Source organism: Liolophura sinensis, chromosome 9 (genome assembly GCF_032854445.1).
Source record: "Liolophura sinensis isolate JHLJ2023 chromosome 9, CUHK_Ljap_v2, whole genome shotgun sequence".
Classification (NCBI taxonomy): domain Eukaryota; kingdom Metazoa; phylum Mollusca; class Polyplacophora; order Chitonida; family Chitonidae; genus Liolophura; species Liolophura sinensis.
In genome coordinates this window covers 20551311-20574102 of record NC_088303.1, presented here as the reverse complement: position 1 = coordinate 20574102, position 22792 = coordinate 20551311, and the positions used below count along the sequence as shown (strand labels likewise).

The 22792-nt window shown below is 39.3% G+C and overlaps 2 protein-coding genes across 2 annotated transcripts; one reads left to right on the top strand and one right to left on the bottom strand.

Annotated features, from left to right (window-relative positions):
- Positions 1–109: 109 nt before the first annotated feature.
- Positions 110–9096, top strand: LOC135475331 (serine/threonine-protein kinase Pink1, mitochondrial-like). The gene is made up of 9 exons (XM_064755183.1): positions 110–690; positions 1265–1430; positions 2308–2577; positions 3306–3480; positions 3868–4050; positions 4855–5143; positions 5493–5670; positions 6441–6502; positions 7206–9096. Exons 1-9 carry the CDS (start codon positions 238–240, stop codon positions 7494–7496), a joined length of 2067 nt encoding a protein of 688 aa, XP_064611253.1. The 5' UTR covers positions 110–237; the 3' UTR covers positions 7497–9096.
- A 1002-nt stretch (positions 9097–10098) lies between these two features.
- On the bottom strand, positions 10099–21962 carry LOC135475333 (F-actin-capping protein subunit beta-like). Its single transcript, XM_064755188.1, has 8 exons — positions 21899–21962; positions 18663–18752; positions 17845–17966; positions 17266–17379; positions 15569–15710; positions 14777–14893; positions 11500–11565; positions 10099–11012 (listed from the first exon to the last, which is right to left on the bottom strand). The coding sequence occupies exons 1-8, from the start codon at positions 21899–21901 to the stop codon at positions 10845–10847; spliced, it is 822 nt and encodes a 273-aa protein (XP_064611258.1). The 5' UTR covers positions 21902–21962; the 3' UTR covers positions 10099–10844.
- Between the last annotated feature and the right edge of the window lie 830 nt (positions 21963–22792).

Below are 22792 nucleotides of genomic sequence, written 5' to 3'. Positions count from 1 at the left end.
AACATAGATGTAATAAACAAAGACCAAAGATTTCCACATTTTGCTCTTGATGACGAATTTAATGGAACCCGTATGTTATTATTTTGAGCAGCCCCCACGTGATAACTGTCAGAGGGCATTTCGTCAGCCAGAAAGAAAGCATACTCCAGACGTGTAGCCTTCCTCGGTCAGTCTGGGAATATTTATTTGGGTGTGAAATGTAACCCAATCATCAACCTAGTGAAATAACTTTCCAAAATGGCTGGTGCCCCATTCTGGGCAACGCAGGTTGCCCAGAAAACGGGCATCGAAAGTTCAATTCGGAAGGTTTTGCTGAAATGCTATCAACATGGCCGACAAATTCTCCAAGGTGTTCTTCAGAAAGGAGAAACTATCTCATCAAAACCAAAAGAAGTCGGCCGAATCCCAAGAGATGCTCAACGAGTAGAAATCAAAGGGCCCGTTATTTTACCAAAGGGAAGTTCCCAGGAGTTAAAACCAGGGGTCCTTGGTGGACTGGTGTACAGGGCAAACATCAACAGTCTCGCAGGGGAACTGCGCAAAAGAGCTGCCCTTCAATTTCTAGGCGGTAGCCTCAGTCGAAATGCCAAACACACTCCAATATTTGCATTCATCAGCCTTGCTATATCGGCTAATCAGAGCTTTGAGAAAAAGGTGGACCCTACAGAAAATGTCTTTGAGCAGATCCGAGTATGTACTAGCTACTTTCAGTTATCAGTTATGCTATATTATTGCACAAAATTTAGCTTCAGGCGGGCCTGTCTAGATTGACCCTGTGTCACAATGTGTATATAAGTTGCGCTCTAAACTACAGACGGAAAAACTTTATTGGATGCCTATTCAGATACATATCCGTCTTGTAGGAACCGCTTGTAATGTGACAGTACTCAAATATACCTACTAAACTTTGTGCGCCATTTTGTAAGACCACCTGGAACAGAAACTGTGTATGATTTAATTAGACTAAAAACACAGCATTACAATATATATTATAAGCATAACAGTGTAGTGTGAAAGCCCATTGCACATTGTAAAAGGGTTTACATTATAATATCAATATATAAAAGTACTACCATATAGTTTAAATATTATAGGACCCTACACATGTAGCATTTGATTCTGAAACTTTTTGGGTGAATTATATTATTATATATATATCGTCATGGTATACTTTAATTCAGTGCTAATATATGCATATGCCTTCTGAAGAAATTAATGTTTCGTCAATATGTGAAGAATGTGCCACACCCATGTTTGTTTTCAGGAAATGTTCAAACCTTCATGTGAGGAGCAGGGCAAACCAGCAGCATCTGCAGAGAAAGTCGGTTGTAGATCAGGCATTGTTCTGGAAGATCTGGAGTTCGGGAAAATGATCAGCAAGGGTTGCAATGCTGCCGTGTATGAGGCTAGGCTTAAACCCACTCCTATTGGTATGGCCATTTCATAATTAACAGACAGTTGTGTTAATGGTTGTCAAATTTGGTTGTTCCAAAAATTTTTGTTCAGAAATATCCGCAGTTACAAGACACTGCATTATTCTTACTTTAAATGTTTTTCTGTCTTCCTGTGTCTTAGAATTTTTTGAGGAAGACTGTTCTGTTGTTTGAAAACATTTCAAAATCTTAATATTAATTTGGAATTATTTATGCTGGTTGAAAATCTTGCATGTTCTTGTATTTTTAGTTTTGTTGCTTGTCATAAAAAAAGCATAAAGACATTCACTTACCCTTTAAATAGTGCAAAAGTTGCTGGGTCTGTTATTCTCAGTTCATCAGCAATTTTTGTTTTAATATAAATTTTTTTTTTTTTTAAGAAAAGACAATGATTAACCCTAGTTATTTTGGAAGAGAGGTGTAAACAGGCCTAAAAGGCCATTGTAATCTTTTCTGGTATTCATGCCATCCCTATAAAATCGACTTTTGAGGCCATGGGATAGGTAGTGTTAAAGAAAGTGGGAGCATCATGTTGTGTGTATTTATATTTAATACACCAAGTACAGATGGCTAAAAGGCAAAACAGGGTTCACATGACATCAGCAGAATGAGCTACATTCTCAGATTACACAAATATCTTGCCTCTGATTGGTTAAAATTGATATGATGGTACTTTCAATGTTTATAATGTGTGTATCTTAGCTTACTGTGAACTGTGATATCTTGGTTATGCAACATCTCAAAAGTAAAGAAGTGTGCAATTTTAAAAATCATGTGGTATACTTTATCATTGAACGTACAAATATTTGGTCTGTAGTTGCCCTTTCTTTTAAGCACTTAAACTACATGTATAACCTATTTTTCAATGTTTCAGACGAAGACATTTCCATAGTTGATACAGAATTTACAGCTGAAGCAGGGGAGCGTTACATCATTGAAACTAGTGGAATGGGTGATGGGTCTGATGACAGCGAGTTTAGTTTGACAGATGTCAGCGATGAGGACATGAATCTGGCAGACAGTGACATTAGCATCATCAGTGAAGTGGAGGCAGAGGACACATGGGTTGATGTGGATAATGACGGGGCAGTGGCTGTGTTCAGCATAGCACCTGTACTTACTGAGCAAGAAACAAATGAGTTAGGTAAGGTCATTTATTGTGTATACCAGCATTCTTATCAGTAGTAATTGATGTCATCAACCAGGCTAAAAAATCTGATTAGTACACTTGTTTACAGACACACACACACACACACACACACACACACACACAGAGAGAGAGCATTAATTTGCTCACCATGCATATATTGGTTTGCTCTGGGTACAGATATGGTGAACCACAAGGTCACTCTGTCTACCACAGGTAGACTAGTGGCTCACAACTGGGCTGCCTGTAGTCACCTTCTGGCCTGCTTTATACTGTCAGGTGGTGCTGAATACTCTATTATTTTAATTGATATTACATGTATGTCATTTTCTAAGCTAGTGTGAAGTATTCACTATGCTGTACCTGCCATGTGATTTTCCTTGTTCATTGTCTTTAACTGGTGAATTCACATAGATATACAAAGCTTGATCCAAAAAGCTAGATGTCGCGTAACTGAAAAATTATTTTTAGGTATGTATTGAGTGTGGTTGGAATTACTTTGCCATTCTATCAACTATTCACTTCCACTTTACATAATTACATGTAAGTTGGATCTTCAGAAGTCACAATTTGACAAGGAGCTGCCTGGATATGATTTAACTGTCTTCATAGCTTCTACAAAAATATAATTCTTACACCAACACTTGCCAGAGAATGACTCCTTCACCATGTAAACAAGCCATGCTATTGAAAATATACAGCATGTTTTGGTGTTGACTTTTCAGCTGCTGGGAATGATATTGACATAGCCAGTGAAGATGAGTTCAACTTGGCAGTGAAGATGATGTTTAACTATGATGTGGAGTCGAATTCAGATGCTATAATGAAGGCCATGGAAAGGGAGACAATCCCTGTGAAGAACAAACTGGGCCCCAGTGAGCAAGAATCAGCAGATTTGGGGTAAGCAAACTTCTTTGACTATTATACTGTGACTGAGCATTGCATTTTCATGTGCTTCAAGAATATGTATTAGAGTAAATGAAAAATGTTTATGATTTTGTCTGATCCTGAATATAGAAAGTTCTTTTAAGATCTTTTTGGGAGGTAGAATGATACATGTATATCTACTGGGAAAATGTATATTTTGGCATTCAAAGTAATGCCTTTTTGTGATTTATTTTCCACTGAAAATGCACTTTTTTGGCATGAAATTTTGGATTATCTTCTTTAATAATGTTTATAAAGTTTTGTAGCAAGAAATGCTGACAGACTACATACTACATTTCAGTCTACATACTAACTTACAGATGGGTAAGATAAATATTGATAGCCTCTTTGATTTTGCAGAAGGCATGTGAAGAAGAAAAAGGATCTGCCTCCACACCCTAACATTGTAGACATGAGGTCTGTGTTTGTTGGGTCAGTGCCTCAGCTGGACGGAGCCCTGGCGCAGTTCCCAGATGCCCTGCCCCAATCACAGAACCCGGATGGCTTTGGACGGAGTCAGACTATGTTCCTGGTCATGAAAAGGTAAGGTTTATATCATCATGAAGAAGACTTCACAAACATTCAACCAGTACGTGTATTTTGGCCTTCGGGCTAGCTCGGTGTTTTGAGGCATCTTCTGATGGGGAATGCAGTGTGACCTGTCAGTGTGCAGTGAAGTTGACCAGCCTGGTTGTAATACTCCTCTTACAAACCGTGTCATAAGTGAAATATTTTTTCTTAAAGAGAATGATTTCAATGAAATAAATATGTAAATACGCTCATAGATGTATACACATTAGCATGCTGGCTCAGCACATTGATCAACTGAAGAAGCCTCACACTAGTGTGATTGCTGTGAGTTTAAGTCCAGCTCATGCTGCCTTCCTCTCCGTTTGTATGTGGGAAGGTCTGTTAGCAACCTGCAGATGGTCATGGGTTTTCCCACATAATGCTGTCAGCCGAAGTGTAATATTCTTGAATACAGCATAAAACTCTAATAAAATTACAGTAAAATAAATAAATAAATAAATAATGAATTCATAATTAATCCAGGTAGTTCCCATTATTAATGGTACAATAATTACTTGATTAAAGTTAAAATGTGGAGATCAAAATCTATCTACATAACTTATATCTGAATCACATGCACAGCAACCTGCGGATGGTGGTGGGTTTCCCCCGGGCTCTGCCGGGTTCCCACCCACCATAATGCTGGCTGCCTTTGTCTGAGTGAAATATTCTTGAGCATGGTGTAAAACACCAATCAAATAAATAAATAAATGAATACTACACATGCAGTGTAGTTCACTTTACTGGGTTAAGCATTTGGTTTGTTCTCTATTTCAGGTACAGTCACACTTTGAGGGAGTACCTCAGTGAGAGAAATCTTTCTCTGCGGAGTTCTCTTCTCTTGTTTGCACAGCTGCTCGAGGGGGTTGTTCACATGGTACAGCATGGAATAGCTCATCGGGACCTGAAGAGTGACAACATTCTAATAGAGGAAAGGGGACCTAACTCTGTGCATCTTGTTATCAGTGATTTTGGGTGTTGTCTGGCTGAAGGAAGTGGTTTGAAGCTGCCTTATCTGTCAGATGACGTGTTTCGAGGTGGTAACAGAGCGCTGATGGCCCCAGAGGTTAGCACTGTGCAAACAGTTTATAAATTTACAGAAACTATCAGGAATAAATGTTCCAGTTTTCACACAACAACAGGAACAGAAGCAGGTCAACATTCATGAATCTTCCTTTCTTGATTCATATTAACTAAGATATAGTGAAAAAAGTCTTGTTACAATGTATTTATTTGTAACTTGTACATCATGTCAACTTTCTTTATCATATAAAAATACTGATTTTCAATAAATTTGCTTTCTGTTAGTTTTTTTGCAGCAACTTCACTAAACTAGTTTTAAGAAAAGCATGTTTCATCACGTTTGGTTTACCAGGCAAACATACAAATGAATACATTTTCTTCGGTTTGTTCAGATTGTGACTGCTGTTCCTGGATTCTTCTCCAAACTGGAGTACAGCCAGTCCGATGTGTGGGCAGCTGGTGCCCTGGGGTACGAGATCTTTGGAGCGGGGAATCCTTTCTATCGAGGCCAAGTGGACAAACGTCTGGACAGTCAGACCTACACTGAAGAACAACTCCCAACATTACCAGGTATGTACATCAAGGCTGAACAAAGACTGCGTAAGACATCAAAAATCTTTCATTACAAAATGTATTTTAAAGGAAAAATAATATTTTCTAAAATGGGTCATTATTTACAGATTTTGCAACATCTTTTGACAGTGCTTTCAGCATCAATATAACTATAGTTAAATCCTGCTGTATTGGATCGTAGTTTGTGTTGAGGTATAGTATAAAACTACCTATGTACATCAGGAATTCAAGTACTTATTAGTGGATTCAATTTAAAGAGGCAGTTAGGTTTATATGCAGCTTGAATGTATGAATTCGGTATACATGTAGGCCTACTATTTAGGAGATAAATATGCCAAGGCCTATTTATTTAGACTTTCTTGTACAATATTGCATATATGAACAGGTAGGTGTCAGTACTATGATATTTGATGCTGGTTGGAGTGTTATAGGGGAAACTAGCAAGATCTTTGTGATTTATTTATTTATCTGGTTGATGATTAATGCCATACTCAAGAATATTTTCACTTATATGACAATGGCCAGCATTATGTTGGGAGGAAACCCAACAACCATCCGCTGGTTGCTGACAGACCTTCCTACGTACGATTAAAGAGGAAGCCAGCATGCTCACAGCATCCAAATTGGCGAGAGGCACCTGGGTCATTGTGCAGCGTGTTAGTACGCTAACTACCCAGGGAGGATTGTGATATGCAGCTGTTTGAAATAGAGCTTAAGCATTTAAAAATCTACTTAAATGTTGATAATACCTTTCTGTTGGTTTGTAGAGGGTCTTCCTCAGCCAGTATGTACATTGATCAGGGAGCTACTAAACAGAGACCCCAGCAAGGTGAGGCTTCATATATAACATGTAACATCAGCAACAACTGCCGCTCCAGGTAGCAACACACAGAGAAACTCATTCTGATTCTGTTTGTAACATGGAAGCAACACCTGTTCATCTGACAGTACAATAATTGACACAGCAAAATAAAACGTACATGTAAAAGCAAGATTAGACTTTAGAGATTGTTATAGACTGCATTGAAGGTATAAATTATGAAGAGGAACATACATGTAAAATATGGTACAGAAATTCTGTACCATAGCGAAATTACTGTATTTTATCAAAAGTGTGGTCTATAGCAAATGCGCTTTCAGAAGCTTCAAAATGATACTGATACTTTTGATGAAAACACTTAAAGTTTGCTGATGAGAAATTAATCTTGGCAAAAAAAAATCTTAAGTGGCCCAATAAGGTAGGTGAATCAATAAGAATCAAGCAAAATGTGTCGCATGAAAAATAGTTAATCTTAAGGGGCCTCTAGGCTAAGTTGATTGTAGATTCCATGGCAACATGTTTTTAACCTGTGTTACGACAGTGGTTACAGTCAACTTAGACTATGATTGCATTGTGCAAGCGGTCCCAGGTCAAATACTGTATATACGACCTTAGCAGCCCTATGAAAAATGACATATTAAAATCAGAACAGCACAGCTTAGAATTAACTTGGCTTGTCCGTGATATGCTCTTGTGCCTTTTTACTCTTAAGAGACCAATTCCAGAGGTGGCAGCCAATTTGATCCATGTATTTTTGTGGAGTCCTGAGAGCTGGTTGTCAGGGAAACGACCTTCAAGAGATGAAGTCACTCAGTGGCTGCTGACCTTGAGTGCAAAGGTTCTTTGCCAGGAGAAGGTCAGAATCGCACGGTCAAGGTGTTTCCGCCAACCTTCAAAGATCAGAGGGTCATGGTCCGAGGTGGAGTACGAGCTGGTGCGGACCTTCCTATCCAGAGTCCATGTGGATGAAATGATGGAAGCAGTCAACATGATCCATGTCTGATTATTTAGTGCTTTCTCTTTACACGTGTGATACTTATATTGCCTGCCTCCAGGATAGGTTTGTGTATATGTGTATTATACTATGCATGCATAGTGCTATATCTTGGATCTCCATGCTGTGAGTGTTTGTACTGCTACAATGTATTCATCTGTTCAGTGTAGTAGCTACTGTAAAGAATATGTACATCTCCCTCAGGAAGCCCTGTTTTTAACACAGGGACTTGCACGAAAGAAGTTTGGAAAGCTCAGTGAAAATGGTCATTTTCAATGCTGTACAGATCTTATGTCACTTCTAAGAAAACACAAGATGCCAAAACATATTCCTTGTTCATACAAGAGATATTAACAATGTGTGAATAGGACTAACAGGTACATTATGATAATCATAATGTGATAGAGAATGTCACTAACCTGCGGATGGTCGTCGGTTTCCTCTGGGCTCTGCCCGGTTTCCACCCACCATAATGCTGGGCGCCGTCGTATAAGTGAAATATTCTTGAGTACGACGCAAAACACCAATCAAATAAATAAATAAATGATAAAGAATGTCAAAACAGTTTAACTGCCATGTTTACCTGGATAGTTTGCAAGAGAATTTTTACAAAGTATGCAGATTGCTCATGGTCCTGAATGGCTGAGTTAAATCAAGTTATACTAATGGAGATTCATGAAAAAGCATTGTTTACCGACGAGTTGCTTTCCCAGAAGGCTTTCTTAGATTGTGTTGTTAACTTCTTCTTGTAAATATACTTCCATATATATTGCAGATACACCTGGCATGTTAGACAAATATAGACCTATATTATGGTCAATACTGCGAATGTATCAGTGGGAAGGGGTGTGGACACGTTTGGCATATTAGAAGCAGATAGAAAACTAATCAGTAATTCCTATTAAATGAGCAGTTGGCAGGGTTGATGAATTTCAGGATACAGTCACTGCTCTGTTAATGCTAATTATAATTAATCATGCAAGCTTATATTATTATTAATGCATATCATTAATCAGCTTTCAAAAGCTGACTTGTTTTTCCCATGCTACTACATGTATACCTCAAATACAATATTGGTTGAGGTACCTGGATTTCCTTAGATTGAATATTCAGTGGTGATGCTTTCATGTTTGTGCGAAACAAAGTGTTTGTTGTTTATTTACTTTATGGACAACTGTAATTTCGTCACCTCAAATTTGGGGATCATTGACAGTTAACTGTATAAATGCCCACAGGGCCTGACCTACATAAAAACTGCATGGGTTAATATTATTTCACATTTCAATGAAAAATTTTGTCCATGCTTAAGCAAAGTACATTAGTTTGGGAGTATCCACCATGCCTTGGTTTTTGTGCGCTAATTGTAGCAAATCTCAAATTTTGAAAAAAAAAATTGTGTGGAGATGAAGTGCAAAATTATTGAATTAATTGTCACAGTCAGTTTTATTGGTTAAGACAACTATGAGTGCCCGAGGTACATGTAACCAACCGACCTGACAAGTCACTGACAAGCTTTCCCACATGACATACATATAGACGTGCACGACATTTTGGTGGAAAGCTGAGGGTCTTCAACAAACGCAAGATGTTGCAAATGGCTTTATCCGCACTGTCCTACAGTTATTGTCACCAAGGCCACTACGAACAGCATAAGCAGTGAAATGTACAAATTGCTCTTGTTTTCATACATGTTGGAGTCTTGCACCTTGCACTCTGAGCACCCACAAACAAGAAATAAACAGTTTGGACATGGCATTTAGGTTTAATTTATTATGTACATATTGAATGATTACAGCTCTAAAGCCTACCGACTGGTTGCTGGACCATCTTCTGAATAAACCAGTTTTCCTTCACAGACTGACCACGCAATACTGCAAGGCCCACCCAAGTGCAGCCACCAGAAGCATGCTGGCCACCCCCGCATAAAAAGCCACAGGACATTGTAACATACATGTATGCTTACTAAAGCAACAAAATAATTAGAAAGCTCTCAAAATAGAAGTCGTACATGTAGTACTAACAAACTTTAACAAAAATCATTCTTAATCCATGAAGTAGTACCTATGCTGTAAGATGCCAATGCAGCCAGCTGCAAGCTTATCTTCCATTCTGCCAGAAACGGGATATGTTGAAGATCTGGCGATACTGCCCCAAAGCCAGTTTGACCTCTACCCCCTCCTCAATACCAATCTCTCACTCCAGAAAGTTACTAACCCACACAATTGACTCCCCTGATACTATGTTCTACAATAAACAAAGCCATTCTTACGTGTTAAGTACATCAATGTCTCTTGCCTGTAGACATAAGATGTTCTCATATCGTGTGGGTATATTATAAAAAGGAAGTTGGTTGTACCGCAGAAGCACAACTTACAGTACCATGGTATTAAACTAGCATGTTCTTAATAGTACTGGCAATCACTGGGAACAGTATTTGGGTTTACATATTGGCAATACAAAGTGAGTCTATTGTGCACAGTAATGGAATGGGTTTTTAAAAAGAAAATTTCTTACAGGAGGTACACACAAAATAAAAAGTGGGAATTTCAAATCCATAGCATAGGGGCAGATGAGACAAGTCATAGTTTAATTGGTTTTCAGGCAGAGTGAGTTTTGGGGGGCGGGCGGGGAGGAGGCGGGGTAAGATTCCAGTCAGTAGTACATGTGTAAGAATAACAGACTTTGTTAAGTATAATCTTGTGTAAGCGCTGACTGAGGATAATTTCATCTTGACATGTACTACTACAGTGATGAACCTTTTCTGAACAGTAAAAATTGTAATGTCAGTTGACCAGAAGAGTGACACTGCTGCACTACAAGCTGTCCGTGTTGCCTCCACACTCTGACCCCACCCCCAATCCCACCGCAATGCGCAGGTTAACTTACTCCCAGTGAAGAACATTCAAACTAACATCATGATTACATGCAACTTGCAGCATGTACTTGAAGCATGTGTATAAAAATACAGTCATATAAGCACAAGAGATGCAATACTGCTTTGTGTTGCATTCAGTTAAAATTCAAAATGCAATACACTCACATTGCAATTATTAAGTCAGCTTTGGAGGCAAGAACCCATTTTGGGAACAATCTGGTCGTGAAACAGACAAGTGCTGCGTGCTGTACACGTCATTTACAGAGATCCCCACCCAGGCCAGTCAGTCTCCCTTAGCCTTTTGCTACATGATACCATGGAAACATGTAGTATTTATAGGTGAAGTATAATGGACACAGAACGTGTGAATATGTTACATATATCATGTGATTAGCTTTTTTTCTGTTCTTATAAATATCAGCTCCTGATTCCTCCCAACTGTGACAGAAGACTTAATGCCATCCCTCCACACTTTTCCGCCATTAGTTAGCTTTCTGCCTCTTCTGAAGAGCCTCTGCGATCTCGTTCCTGAACGCCTGCTGTTGTTTCTGATCAGCCAAAGGAGTTGCCGACCGAAGACCGTTGACGATATCCCGGGTCTTGCTAAAGTAAATTTCATTGAGGACATTCCTTATTTTGTTTTCCATTTCCTGAAAATAAATTATGACAGAAGTGAAACATAAATGTAAACTAACAATAAAGATAAAACAACTCTACTTAGACCAAAAAACACAAAAACAGTCCATGCTGTCAAATATTTATTTGACTCTTGTTTCAAACTTTTATACTGAAATTACAGCCGTGAAAATGGGTGGAGAAAACTGTTCAGTTTCTGTAGGCACCAACCTTGGCTCCTGATTATTTTCTTACAAGTACATATTACGCCAGTAAACCGTATCGTGTATTTTATCTTTTAAGTTAAGCACAGTATTTCTGAGTAAAGAAAACAAAACACAGCGAAAGGTTAGCAACTGTAGCCCTCCAAATACCTACATACAACAAACTACACAAAACCTTGGATGAGCCAAATGGGCACCAGCTTAAACGAATGTTGATGGCTTTAAACCAATGTGTGTCACACTAGACATGTAGGTAATCAGGTTGCTGAAGCACAGTAAATTGTAATCAAATACTTACCTCTACCATTCTACCTATGTTAACTATATGAGGGGAGGCCTCACTGACGGGCGTGTCATTTTCCACCTGTAACAGAAAAACACCCACACAGGTGATATGATCCTCCAGAAAGTGAACACAATGTTACAGCTGAACTGGCCTATTTACAAATAAATGACCACTGTCAATAATTCAGATGCAGGGAATTCTACTCAATATTTTGAAATGTCAAACCTGTTGTGAAATATATGTGAACTTATCCAACTGAGACCATCATGCCAGTGCTAATGCATTCAGAGATATAAACATACATATTTGACCTACATAATACAGTCAGATTATTAGATAATAAAATTTCCTTTTATTCACACGTACTATTCTCCCATCACAAAATCAACCTGTGTTCAGACCTACATGTCTTACCAATCACTATAACAACAGCTACTCAGCTAGCGTACTAGGGTTGTATGGAATTACCTCCCTTGAGGTCACTGTGGTTATCTGTGGTTAGGTGAGGCCTCAGAAATTGGCTAATGGCAAGTTTTGTAGTTAACACGACATAAGTTAGCCAGAAAGCCCTGAACACACTTTAAATATTTTTTAATTCATTCAGAGGTAATTCTCAAATCCTAGCTGTAATGAGATAAAAGCTTTGACAAACTCGTAAGCTGAAAAACATGGACTTCATTCAAGATGTCTCTGACTCTCAAAGGCAGATATCAGGTTTTTGTACATTTTGTTGCCTAGAAATAATTAGGGATCCCATTCTCCCGAACGGGATCCCTATTGTAATCGTTCTGTTTTTTCTTATTATTATTATTATTTTTTTTTTTTTTTCCACCGACTTTGTTCGCATGGAAACTTTTTCACCTTTCAACATAGAGGTCCCAAATTTTGCACACATATTTTGGTGGTGAATATCTCGGGACTAATTCTCCATTTTTTTACTATGTCACGTGTTTCGGCCGCCATATTGGATTTTGTTTAAAACTTTTAAAAATCTTCTTCTCCAGAACCACTGAACCGATCGTTTTCAAATTTGACATGCAGCTAGTAGGTTACGAGTTCTTTAAAGTTTGAGAAAACGGTTTACTTGCGGTCAAAACTCTGGAAGCTCGCTATTGGTCGAATTTGTGACGTCACAAAAAGTTCTTAAAGTTCAATTGTTCTCAACGTATTCTGATGTATCTTGAGCTGCTGATTCCGAATCTGGTTGTATTTTTTGCATATCTGTTTAACTTTTTGAGATTTTAGCAAAAAACTGAAAAAAGTTACGCAACTTCAAGGACCTGTAACTCAAGAACTAAGGCAGCTAGAAATGTGCAACCTTCACCAAATTGTAGCCCAAGACATGCTCTTTTGATCATTCGTCAACGGATTTGAGCTCCGATCAATAGTTTTTTCGCTAGAAGCGTTTAAATGACAACACCGTTTTTTGTTTAGAAAAAGATGGGAATCCTATTGCTTTAACATGGAGTTAGATGGGGACTGGACTGGGTTTGTAGTATTTGACCTGATGCTTTCGGCTACACTGTCCGTGACCTCCAGAAACGGTTGTGCTATGACATTCAGTCCAGTTCCCATCTAACTCCAGTACTCTATTAGATGGCGTAGAGATCTAACTACAACAGCAAACGACGTGGACCTGTAAATGTTAGCTTTGTTTTGAGCAGACTTTGTTTTCTTCACTATACGCTAACCAGGCCAGGGTGATTGACAGATATGGACATGTGCCGTGGTCCAGGTGTTGACTTTCTGACAACAGCCGAGCTATCAGTAGAGCTGTGAGTCTGTGCATGGCAGGTCGTGGATTGAGACGTGGAAGTTCAAATTTGCTGTTACACGGGCTGTGTTTCTACATTATTTCTTACATAATGCCAGCCAAGTCTGCCAAGGAATGACCGTTTTTCACTGGGCATAGCGTCGCATAGGGAATGACCGGCCGACTGCCTCAGTGACAAACGGTGTAAGGTCGCATGGAGACTTTGAAAGCCGTGTAGCTAGTTATGTGTTGATTTTCGACCAATAACTTATGTTCTCATATAAAAGATGAAAGCATAAAGAAAATTTGTATGTAGAGTTGAAGTGAGATTTGCGACTTCCTTGGGGACTACGTGAGATATACAATATTGTGGGTGTTAGGGGAGATGCTGGCGAAATTTTCTAAGACTTGACCTAATTACACAAGGATTTAAACGCTAACCGTCTTCCGTCTGCGTGGTGTGACGCCTGTCAGTCATGTCAGAGTTCGATCCCAGCTTAGCCAATTTGTCAGGCGATAAAAATGTTGTAAATTTTAAGGTTTCAAGTAGGCTGCTAGGCGTAGTTCGATGTTCTGATGACGAATTTGGTGGTTTTTGCAATGTGGGAGATGCAATGCTTCAAATATTGTCCAAAGGCCGATTGGCTATATTTGGCACTTTGACGTCCCCATGTTATATGATGCAATTTAAATGCATTTGCGACTGGGATAAAGGCACAAACAATGTAAGCATGCTACCCGACGTAGTTTGACGCCCTGATCATGAATCTGGACTTATTTCTTTCCAGCGACGCATAGTTTTGTCGCAAATGGCGATGAAAACGCGAAAAAGCGCAATTTTTCACCATATTTGGAGATCTATTGCGAGGAAACCGTAACAGCCGTAAAATCACCGAGTGCAAAGCGCTAAATACGTACACTATGCGTGCCAAAAATCTTTGATCTGTGTCAACAACCACAGGACATGCAGGGGAAAATGTCATCGATCCGATCCGGGATCCCGGCCTAGGATCTGCTATTCGCAGATCCATTCTAGTTGTCATTGTTGTCACATAACGACATGCTGCATAGGCAGGTCTCACTTCTCGTAGTTTCACACCTCAAACTAATTTCATGTGACAAGGGAGGTAATCCAGGGCAGGCCTAGTGTCATGTACATATATGGTCAGCTTCTCTATACCCAACACCTTCTTAAAGAAGGTGATATACAAATGGAAGGCCATTAAACACTGTCCAGGAAAATATTTTTCCCATCAAGTAAAATGGCTAAAAAGCATCAGATTCTGCAGTGATCTGCAGTGAAACAGTATGGGCAATGTCATATCCATATTTTTTTGCCGGAAACAGTTCATTTCAAGGTCCATTTGGCAAATGCATTCATAGATCTGTATACACATTTTGAATGTTAAGTGGCAAAAAGCCATTAAAATTTTTACAAACAGTGTTTAATGGTCCTTCACCTAACATATATTTCACGTTGGATTTTTCTTTGCCTGCTAGGCTAGCCTTGTGGGCAAGGCCACACTTTGCACTCACCTGTCTTGTTAGACTGCCCCCCAAGTTCATGGTCCCAGAACCCTCCTTGGTGGTCTGTAGCCATAGCATGGCCGTGGAAGTCAGTTTGTAATGAGCACTTTTTCCCGTGCCTTTTTCCTGTGCACAGAAAAGGATCATTCACATCATGCACACCATACAACAGACTTCTTGTTGCACAAGAGAGTTTCTATACAGGTGGTGCCAAACTTACATCATATTTATCATACTGTCTCTTTATTTTGTAGGAATAACAATGTAACGGCTTTTCTTGTACGGCCTATAGAGGGGAAAACTTTTGTTGATTAAAAAGTAATCCCTAACTACTGAGCTTGTGTAAGAGACACAATATTACAATACATGCATAAGACTAATAGCTATATTAATGAACAGTGGTGTTTCAACAAGTATGGTGACTGAAATTGTATTAAAGTTTGTCACTGCCTATACTCAGAAAATAAGCAGTAAGCCTGAGGTATCAAAAAAAGCCAATCAAGTGGAAATCAACATAAAGACATGACATTTGTAGAAAATTCACTTAGTATCCAAACTTTTTTTTTCTTTCCGTTGTTGATACATGCCACAATGACGAAAGTTTCACATGTACAATGACACTAAATCACCAACTTTACTGCATGGGAAACTCTGCTCAACGTGATGTTCATTGGTACAGGTGTGCAAACTTAGTCTAGGTGTATACTGGCGAAGACAAGCGATCTTTGTTGAATGTCAGACTGTCGTGATTTGATGACAAAATAAGGCATAAATGTACTAAAGGTGGAAGAATTACGTTACCTGGACTTCAACAACATGGATTGAGTCCCAGCAGCCTTTGATTTTCTGTGAGCCATCACCCGCTTTCTTTATGAGGATCACACCAGCGAAGCCATGATCCAGGTCCCAGAGGTAGACGGAGGACACCCCGCCCTCAAAATACCTGACAACATAAAACATGCCCGCATCATCACCAGTAACATATATAGTCCCAGAGGTAGACGGAGGACACCCCGCCCTCAAAATACCTGACAACATAAAACACACCCGCATCATCATCAGAAACATACATAGTCCCAGAGGCAGACGGAGGACACCCCGCCCTCAAAACACCTGACAACATAAAGCACACCCTCATCATCATCAGAACCATACATAGTCCCAGAGGTAGACAAAGGACAACCCACCCTCAAAATACCTGACAACATAAAACATGCCCACATCATCACCAGTAACATACATAGTCCCAGAGGTAGACGGAGGACACCCCGCCCTGAAAATACCTGACAACATAAAACATGCCCGCATCATCACCAGTAACATACATAGTCCCAGAGGTAAACGAAGAACACCCCACCCTGAAAATACCTGACAACATAAAACATGCCCACATCATCACCAATAACATACATAGTCCCAGAGGTAGACGGAGGACACCCCGTCCTCAAAATACCTGACAACATAAAGCACACCCGCATCATCACCAGTACTATACAGTCCCAGAGGTAGACGGAGGACACCCCACCCTCAAAATACCTGACAACATAAAGCACACCCGCATCATCACCAGTACTATACAGTCCCAGAGGTAGATGGAGGACACCCTGCCCTCAAAATACCTGACAACATAAAGCACACCTGCATCATCACCAGTAACATACATAGTCCCAGAGGTAAACGAAGAACACCCCACCCTGAAAATACCTGACAACATAAAACATGCCCACATCATCACCAGTAACATACATAGTCCCAGAGGTAGACGGAGGACACCCCGTCCTCAAAATACCTGACAACATAAAGCACACCCGCATCATCACCAGTACTATACAGTCCCAGAGGTAGACGGAGGACACCCCGTCCTCAAAATACCTGACAACATAAAGCACACCCTCATCATCACCAGTACTATACAGTCCCAGAGGTAGATGGAGGACACCGTGCCCTCAAAATACCTGACAACATAAAGCACACCCGCATCATCACCAGTACTATACATAGTCCCAGAGGTAGATGGAGGACACCCCGCCCTCAAAATACCTGACATTATAAAGCACACCCGCATCATCACCAGTACTATACATAGTCCCAGAGGTAGACAAAGGACACCCCGCCCTCAAAATACCTGACAACATAAAGCACACCCGCATCATCACCAGTACTATACATAGTCCCAGAGGTAGACAAAGGACACCCCGCCCTCAAAATACCGGACAACATAAAGCACACCCGCATCATCACCAGTATTATACAGTCCCAGGAGTAGATGGAGGACAACCCCGCCCTCAAAATACCCGACAACATAAAGCACACGGTCATCATCATCAGAACCATACATAGTCCCGGAGGTAAATGGAGGACATTCCACCCTGAAAATACCAGCACACCCGCATCATCATTTGTACCATAGTCCCTGAGTGATAACATAACAATTAGTCTGCAAAAGTGGGTCTGTAACCAGATAATCCAAAATGAGTAAATGTACAGAACTTCCTTACATTTCTCTGTATTGGTCAAAGGCAGCATTAGCATCAACTTCAAGCCGCCTAAGTCTTTCTGAAGGAACAGTCCCATCTTCCAATGGCGGGTCATAGGAATTACTCCATGGAGATCTTTAAAAAATTTAAGAAAAACACACACAAAAAAAAGTTAAATTAAATCACATCATTATTCTGGCAGAAACTTACAGTTTTCAAAATTGCAACAGGACAATGCACCCAGACAAATCGAACCATTTGAATGATTACACTAGTGCAGTTTTAAGCAATATCTATAATGTATTGTCTCCTGGTCTTGCATGAAGATTTATAAAAAAAAAAAAATAAATAAAAAAATAAAAAAATTCTGTTTGTGCTGTTACTGATAGAAGTAAGACTTCTAAGAAGAAGTTGTTTTTTTCCTGTAAGAGCCATGCAATATTCATGTATAAATTAAAGGTTGTGCTTCTACTCCATGTCAGCTATATTAGTCATGCTGCATAAGTAAATGGCAGGTGTTACCTGCAGGTTTCATACAGTATAATTACACCTGTGATTTTACCTAGAAGATTGAGACTGCATAACTAGGCCTGGATATACCTGTAAGAGTCACCGTCCCTGTTGTAATCACACAGAAGGTAATTTTTGCCAACACTTTTGTCCTTGGCTACTTTGAGTGGCTGATCCACAGAGGACAGTAAGTCTTCACACAAACTCGGTACCTGGAAAGGAAGGCACAGGGAGATAGTTTTACGCTGTACATTCACAATGGAGTGATTCACTGTTCTACCTATAAGCAGATATAACAGATTTATTTGTTTGATTGCTGTTTGATGTTATACTAATGAACTAATGATGTCACTTTATACATGTATGACAGTTTACGATGAGAGTCAACCTGAAGTAAACCCCTGATCTTTGGCAAGTAAGTGACAAACTTTCCTTTTGTGTCACATCCAGTTTTGCATGCCATATTGGTAGAAAATCAGAAGTCTTCAACTACTGTTAAACAGCCCTAATGGTCACAAATGATAATAGCAAAAGAATCTCAACATTTCCCATTCCAGTTTAGGATTGAACCCAAATCTTGTGTGACAGCAGCTGAGAGGAATATGTACATCAAACAACAGTTCAGAAACTACTGCGTAAACATGGTAATTACCACATGTCACGCTAATGTTAGAAAAAAAGGGGTGTAACTCTATAATTCACAATATGAAAATAGTGCTGTTTACAAGTACAACACACGTAATGATTTAATGACTTTGTCACATAAAAATAAAGCTGAACTGAATTCCAAGCTATCCCCTTGATATACCCTGTTAACAACTGATTTCCCGGATTTTTGTATATGTTGTAATGTAAGGAGAGAAAAACATAGTAAGTTGTCAAGGACCATAACTCTTGTCTTCACTTACCAGGTCAATGAGGTCACTTAGGTTGCGTTCTATCTGCTGAGGTGGCAACCTCCTCATCAAGTCTAGCGCGCAGTCCAGCTGTTGTTCTGTCTGAAAACAAAACATTTGTTTTATTTAATTTAAATTCTTATGAACCTACCATGTTATGTAGCTGATGACAGGGGCTATTCTCACAAACGTTGAAATTTCTCATAAAATTTTCACACATTACGTCTGCAGGTCATAATGCAATTAGGCGGTATAATGTATAAGCCCTGGATGACTATGACTTTTATGTTTTGACAGGTGCAGTGACTCAAACAGTCTTGGCTTGACCTTACTCACCCAGTCTGTAGGATATCTAGTACACTTCTGGAAAACAGTTGATTATCAACCTCCTGGGCCTTTCTATTTACTTTTTCAAACTGCTTGGAGTACTAGATTTTCAAAATCACAAGTAGTCTATCATTACAAAGGTGAATATCTATCCATATTTTTTTCAAGTTCAACCTCTCTGCTGATTTCAAGTTTCCAAAATGGCCACTGTCTTTTATCTGTTATTTGCGGTTATCCTGATTTGCGCATGTAGCAACCACAAATAATAGGAAAGTGTGGCCCAGCAACCTGGATGGTGTATCTGATAGGCAGCCATTTTGTGAAGTTCCAGTGAGTGGAGAAATTGAACTTCAATATATATGGATAGATACCTACCTTTGGGATGATCGACAGCTGATGACTATAACAGTCTAGTGGTCTAGGACTCTAAACAATGCCGATGAGGTTAGTAATTACATATTTTCCTGAAACTTGACTACATGTAAGTATGAGGTCACTTAGACTGCATTCTATCTGTTCTGCTGACAACTTCCTCATGAAGGTTAGGGCATAGTCCAAATGGTGAATTGGGGAGCCAGCCAGGACACCACCACAAAACAGAGGATATACCTTATTGTTTCTCAAATTTGGGACACCTGGTGGCTCATTTTAGCCAATATATATGTAATTCTAGCAGGGATATTCAGTTTCTTTCTTCATACATGGTTAGACCATCTAATGAACAACATACTCATATCTTTACTTTCCAAAAGGCTGGTAAAGAAATGTAGTATTCTACTTTCAGTACTACTAATATCTGTCCCAAATTTAGAAGAATTAGGGTAGTCATCCAGGCTTATGTTATGATAAACCTCTCAGCCTTGTACAATCTAGTACAGAAGGGTTTTAATCTAAATCTGGTACTATGCCCCCTGACAGCATGAGGCAAAATATCAAACTAAAATGAAATCTTTTGTTATAGCTCTGCAGTCTGTAGGACAAAAAACTTCATAGAAGAAAAAAAATTCACACAAAAAAGTGTTCACACTGATTTTTCTTAGCAGTCAGAACTCAAATACAATGTACAACTACCAGTGGGAGTTAGGGATGAAGCCACATGCTTTTACATGAAGAAATCATGTACAAAATATTCTTCTTCAGGGACTCTGGACACATCTGATCTAGTTTTGCATAATCTAGGTGCATAATGAAACAGTTACAAACCCTGCATATATCATCAAAAATAAAAAACATATGCAGAAAAAAAAGACTGGCCTTAACCTGAATAGACAAAAATATATAATTATAATAAAATGGTTATAAACCATCCATGTTCACTTGCTGGTTGTTATATTTTATAAAGAAGCACTAGAAAATCCCCCATACTGGTGCACTGTATACTTGGCTATGCTTTAAACACCCAAGGGAGCCTCACCTCAGATCAATGATTAGCTTTGACTTAATTTACAGTGCCTGTAAAACACTTATACTTGGAGCCAAAATCATGTTGTGCTGTTTAAAGTTTTAGGTTAAAATATAAACCTTGTCCTTGTATATGTATATGAAGTTTTAATGTGTGTATGAACAGCACTAAATGTTCTTTGCCATCAATCTGATACATTTGGGGCTGTTTCCTTCCGTAAGTCTCCAAACTGAGTTGCACAATTAGAGTTACACATGTACCTAGCCCCAGGTGGCTATTTCAACTCTTTTCTTTATACTGGGCTGGCTGACTATTATAGCCACATCAGCAACCAATGGTAAACCATACACCGTTTCATGTTATGTTTGATAAGTCCTTTCTAAATGATGCCTGCACTCCAAAGCAGGTGACAACTGTGGCTTTTACCTCTGAACTCACCCACATATGCAACATGCCAGGTATATTCCACTCGGTAATGACACACCAGCCCAGAATTTGTGATTAGGCTTGTCTTTTTAGGGCTAACGAACATGAGCCATCCAGGAACGTCAACTTTTTCAACTATAACTGTGGTCCAGGCAAAATGGCTGCTGCTTCAGCAGTACCCATCTAGTGATTTTGGAGCTGGTGTGCCATTACCAAGTGAAATATACATGGGATGTTGCATGTGCGAGCAAGCTGAGAGGTAATGCTCCAGCTGACACCTGTGTTTTGACTGCAGACATTGGTTATAAAGGACCTATCGGACATGGCGTGAATCAGCGTATGCTTTACCAAGGGTTGCTGCTGTGGCTATAATACTTGGCCAGACCAGTATAAAGAGGTGTTGAAATAGCTGCCTAATGCTAGGTACATGCATACCTCTCATCGAGCAACTCATTAGGAAGACTTATGGAGGAAAACTGCCCTAGATGTGTCAAAAGTGGGGCTAGTCTTACCCCACTCCACAACTACCTGGGGCTAATATAAATTATGGTCCACCATTCAGAAAATGTAAGTTGATTCATCATACATTTTCATGTAAACCATGTTAGCCTTTTAAACTATGAAGCATGATTTCATAAAAAAACAAAGAAAAATTCAGGGGAGAAAATGGAGTTTGGAGTTTTGCACATGAGGTCGTGGCAGGCCTGCATGTAAATTATTGTAAATTATCACTTGTCTAGTTTGATTAGGTTCTTACATTTCTTTAACCTTGCAACTTGCGGCAAATATAGGTGATAACTGTCAGGACTTTGGTGGGTCTAACTGTCCCCAATAACCCACTTTTTACTGTACAAGACATCTGCGAGAAAATCTGAAAATCGTGTCTGTCAAAAGAGCCGGTATAGTCAGCGTGGAGGTGTGTCTGGTGAACATCACAAAAAAACGGGGTGTTACCCCAAGTTTACAGCAAAACAACTTCATGCACAAACTTCTAACAGAGTTTCTACATGCATCTGAGAAGACTTTCATAAACAAAAAACTAAATTTTAAAAAATTCACGAAGCCATACTCTCGATGTTGTCTATAAACTTACCATTTTCGTAGCTTTCGAACGTTAATGTCTGAAACAGGAAGTGGACCCACACGCCAGTGAAGATTACTCATCCGGGCACTCCACAAAAAGGACTTATCGCGCATGCAGCCTGTAACGCTGGGACCACTGAAACAAGAAGGGACCAACAAATCTTCAGTTGATACATATGACATAATGTCCACGTGTGAACTGCACGGCACTTTTCTGCCATTAGGTGCAAGTTCGGCACACTGTTCCACTAAATGATTTCCATTCTATGAAAGCGATTTTATTACACATTTTTTATTTTGACCAATTAATGTTCATTGTATCAGGAGGCGGATATTTTCTATAGTTTATATCATTTGGTGGGGGGAAAACATGGATCTGAAATTGAATTAATATCGGTAGTTTATAGAGTATTTGAGTCCCAAAATACATCTGCGTTTATTCATGTACACACAATGGTGCAAATAAATGTTATTTCTGCTTGACAAATTTGGCTTCATATAATAGAAACAGAAAAGGTGAGTAGTCAAGTATAGGTGCCAGTTTAGCGGCGAAGAATAAATAGCCCAACTCCGGACGGGCTTGGGTTGGAAAAATTGGCGTAGTAATAATAGGGTCGAAACAAACTTTGTTAGCGTATATCCTTTGAAATAGTGTGTTTTTACACAGTTTCGCATTCATGTTTCTTCAACAGTTTCACAAAAAATGTGATTTCAGTAGAGCAGTTTAGTAAAATTACACATTCATGTTACCTACCGGTTTTTTATGCATATATGTAAATAAAGGGATATTGTGTACGACCAACATTTTCACAGGGCTTTATCAACTTTTGTAGCAATGAATATTGTTCCGTAACACCATGGCAAATTTGCGCGTAGGCTACTATGCGAGCATGCAGGCGTACAC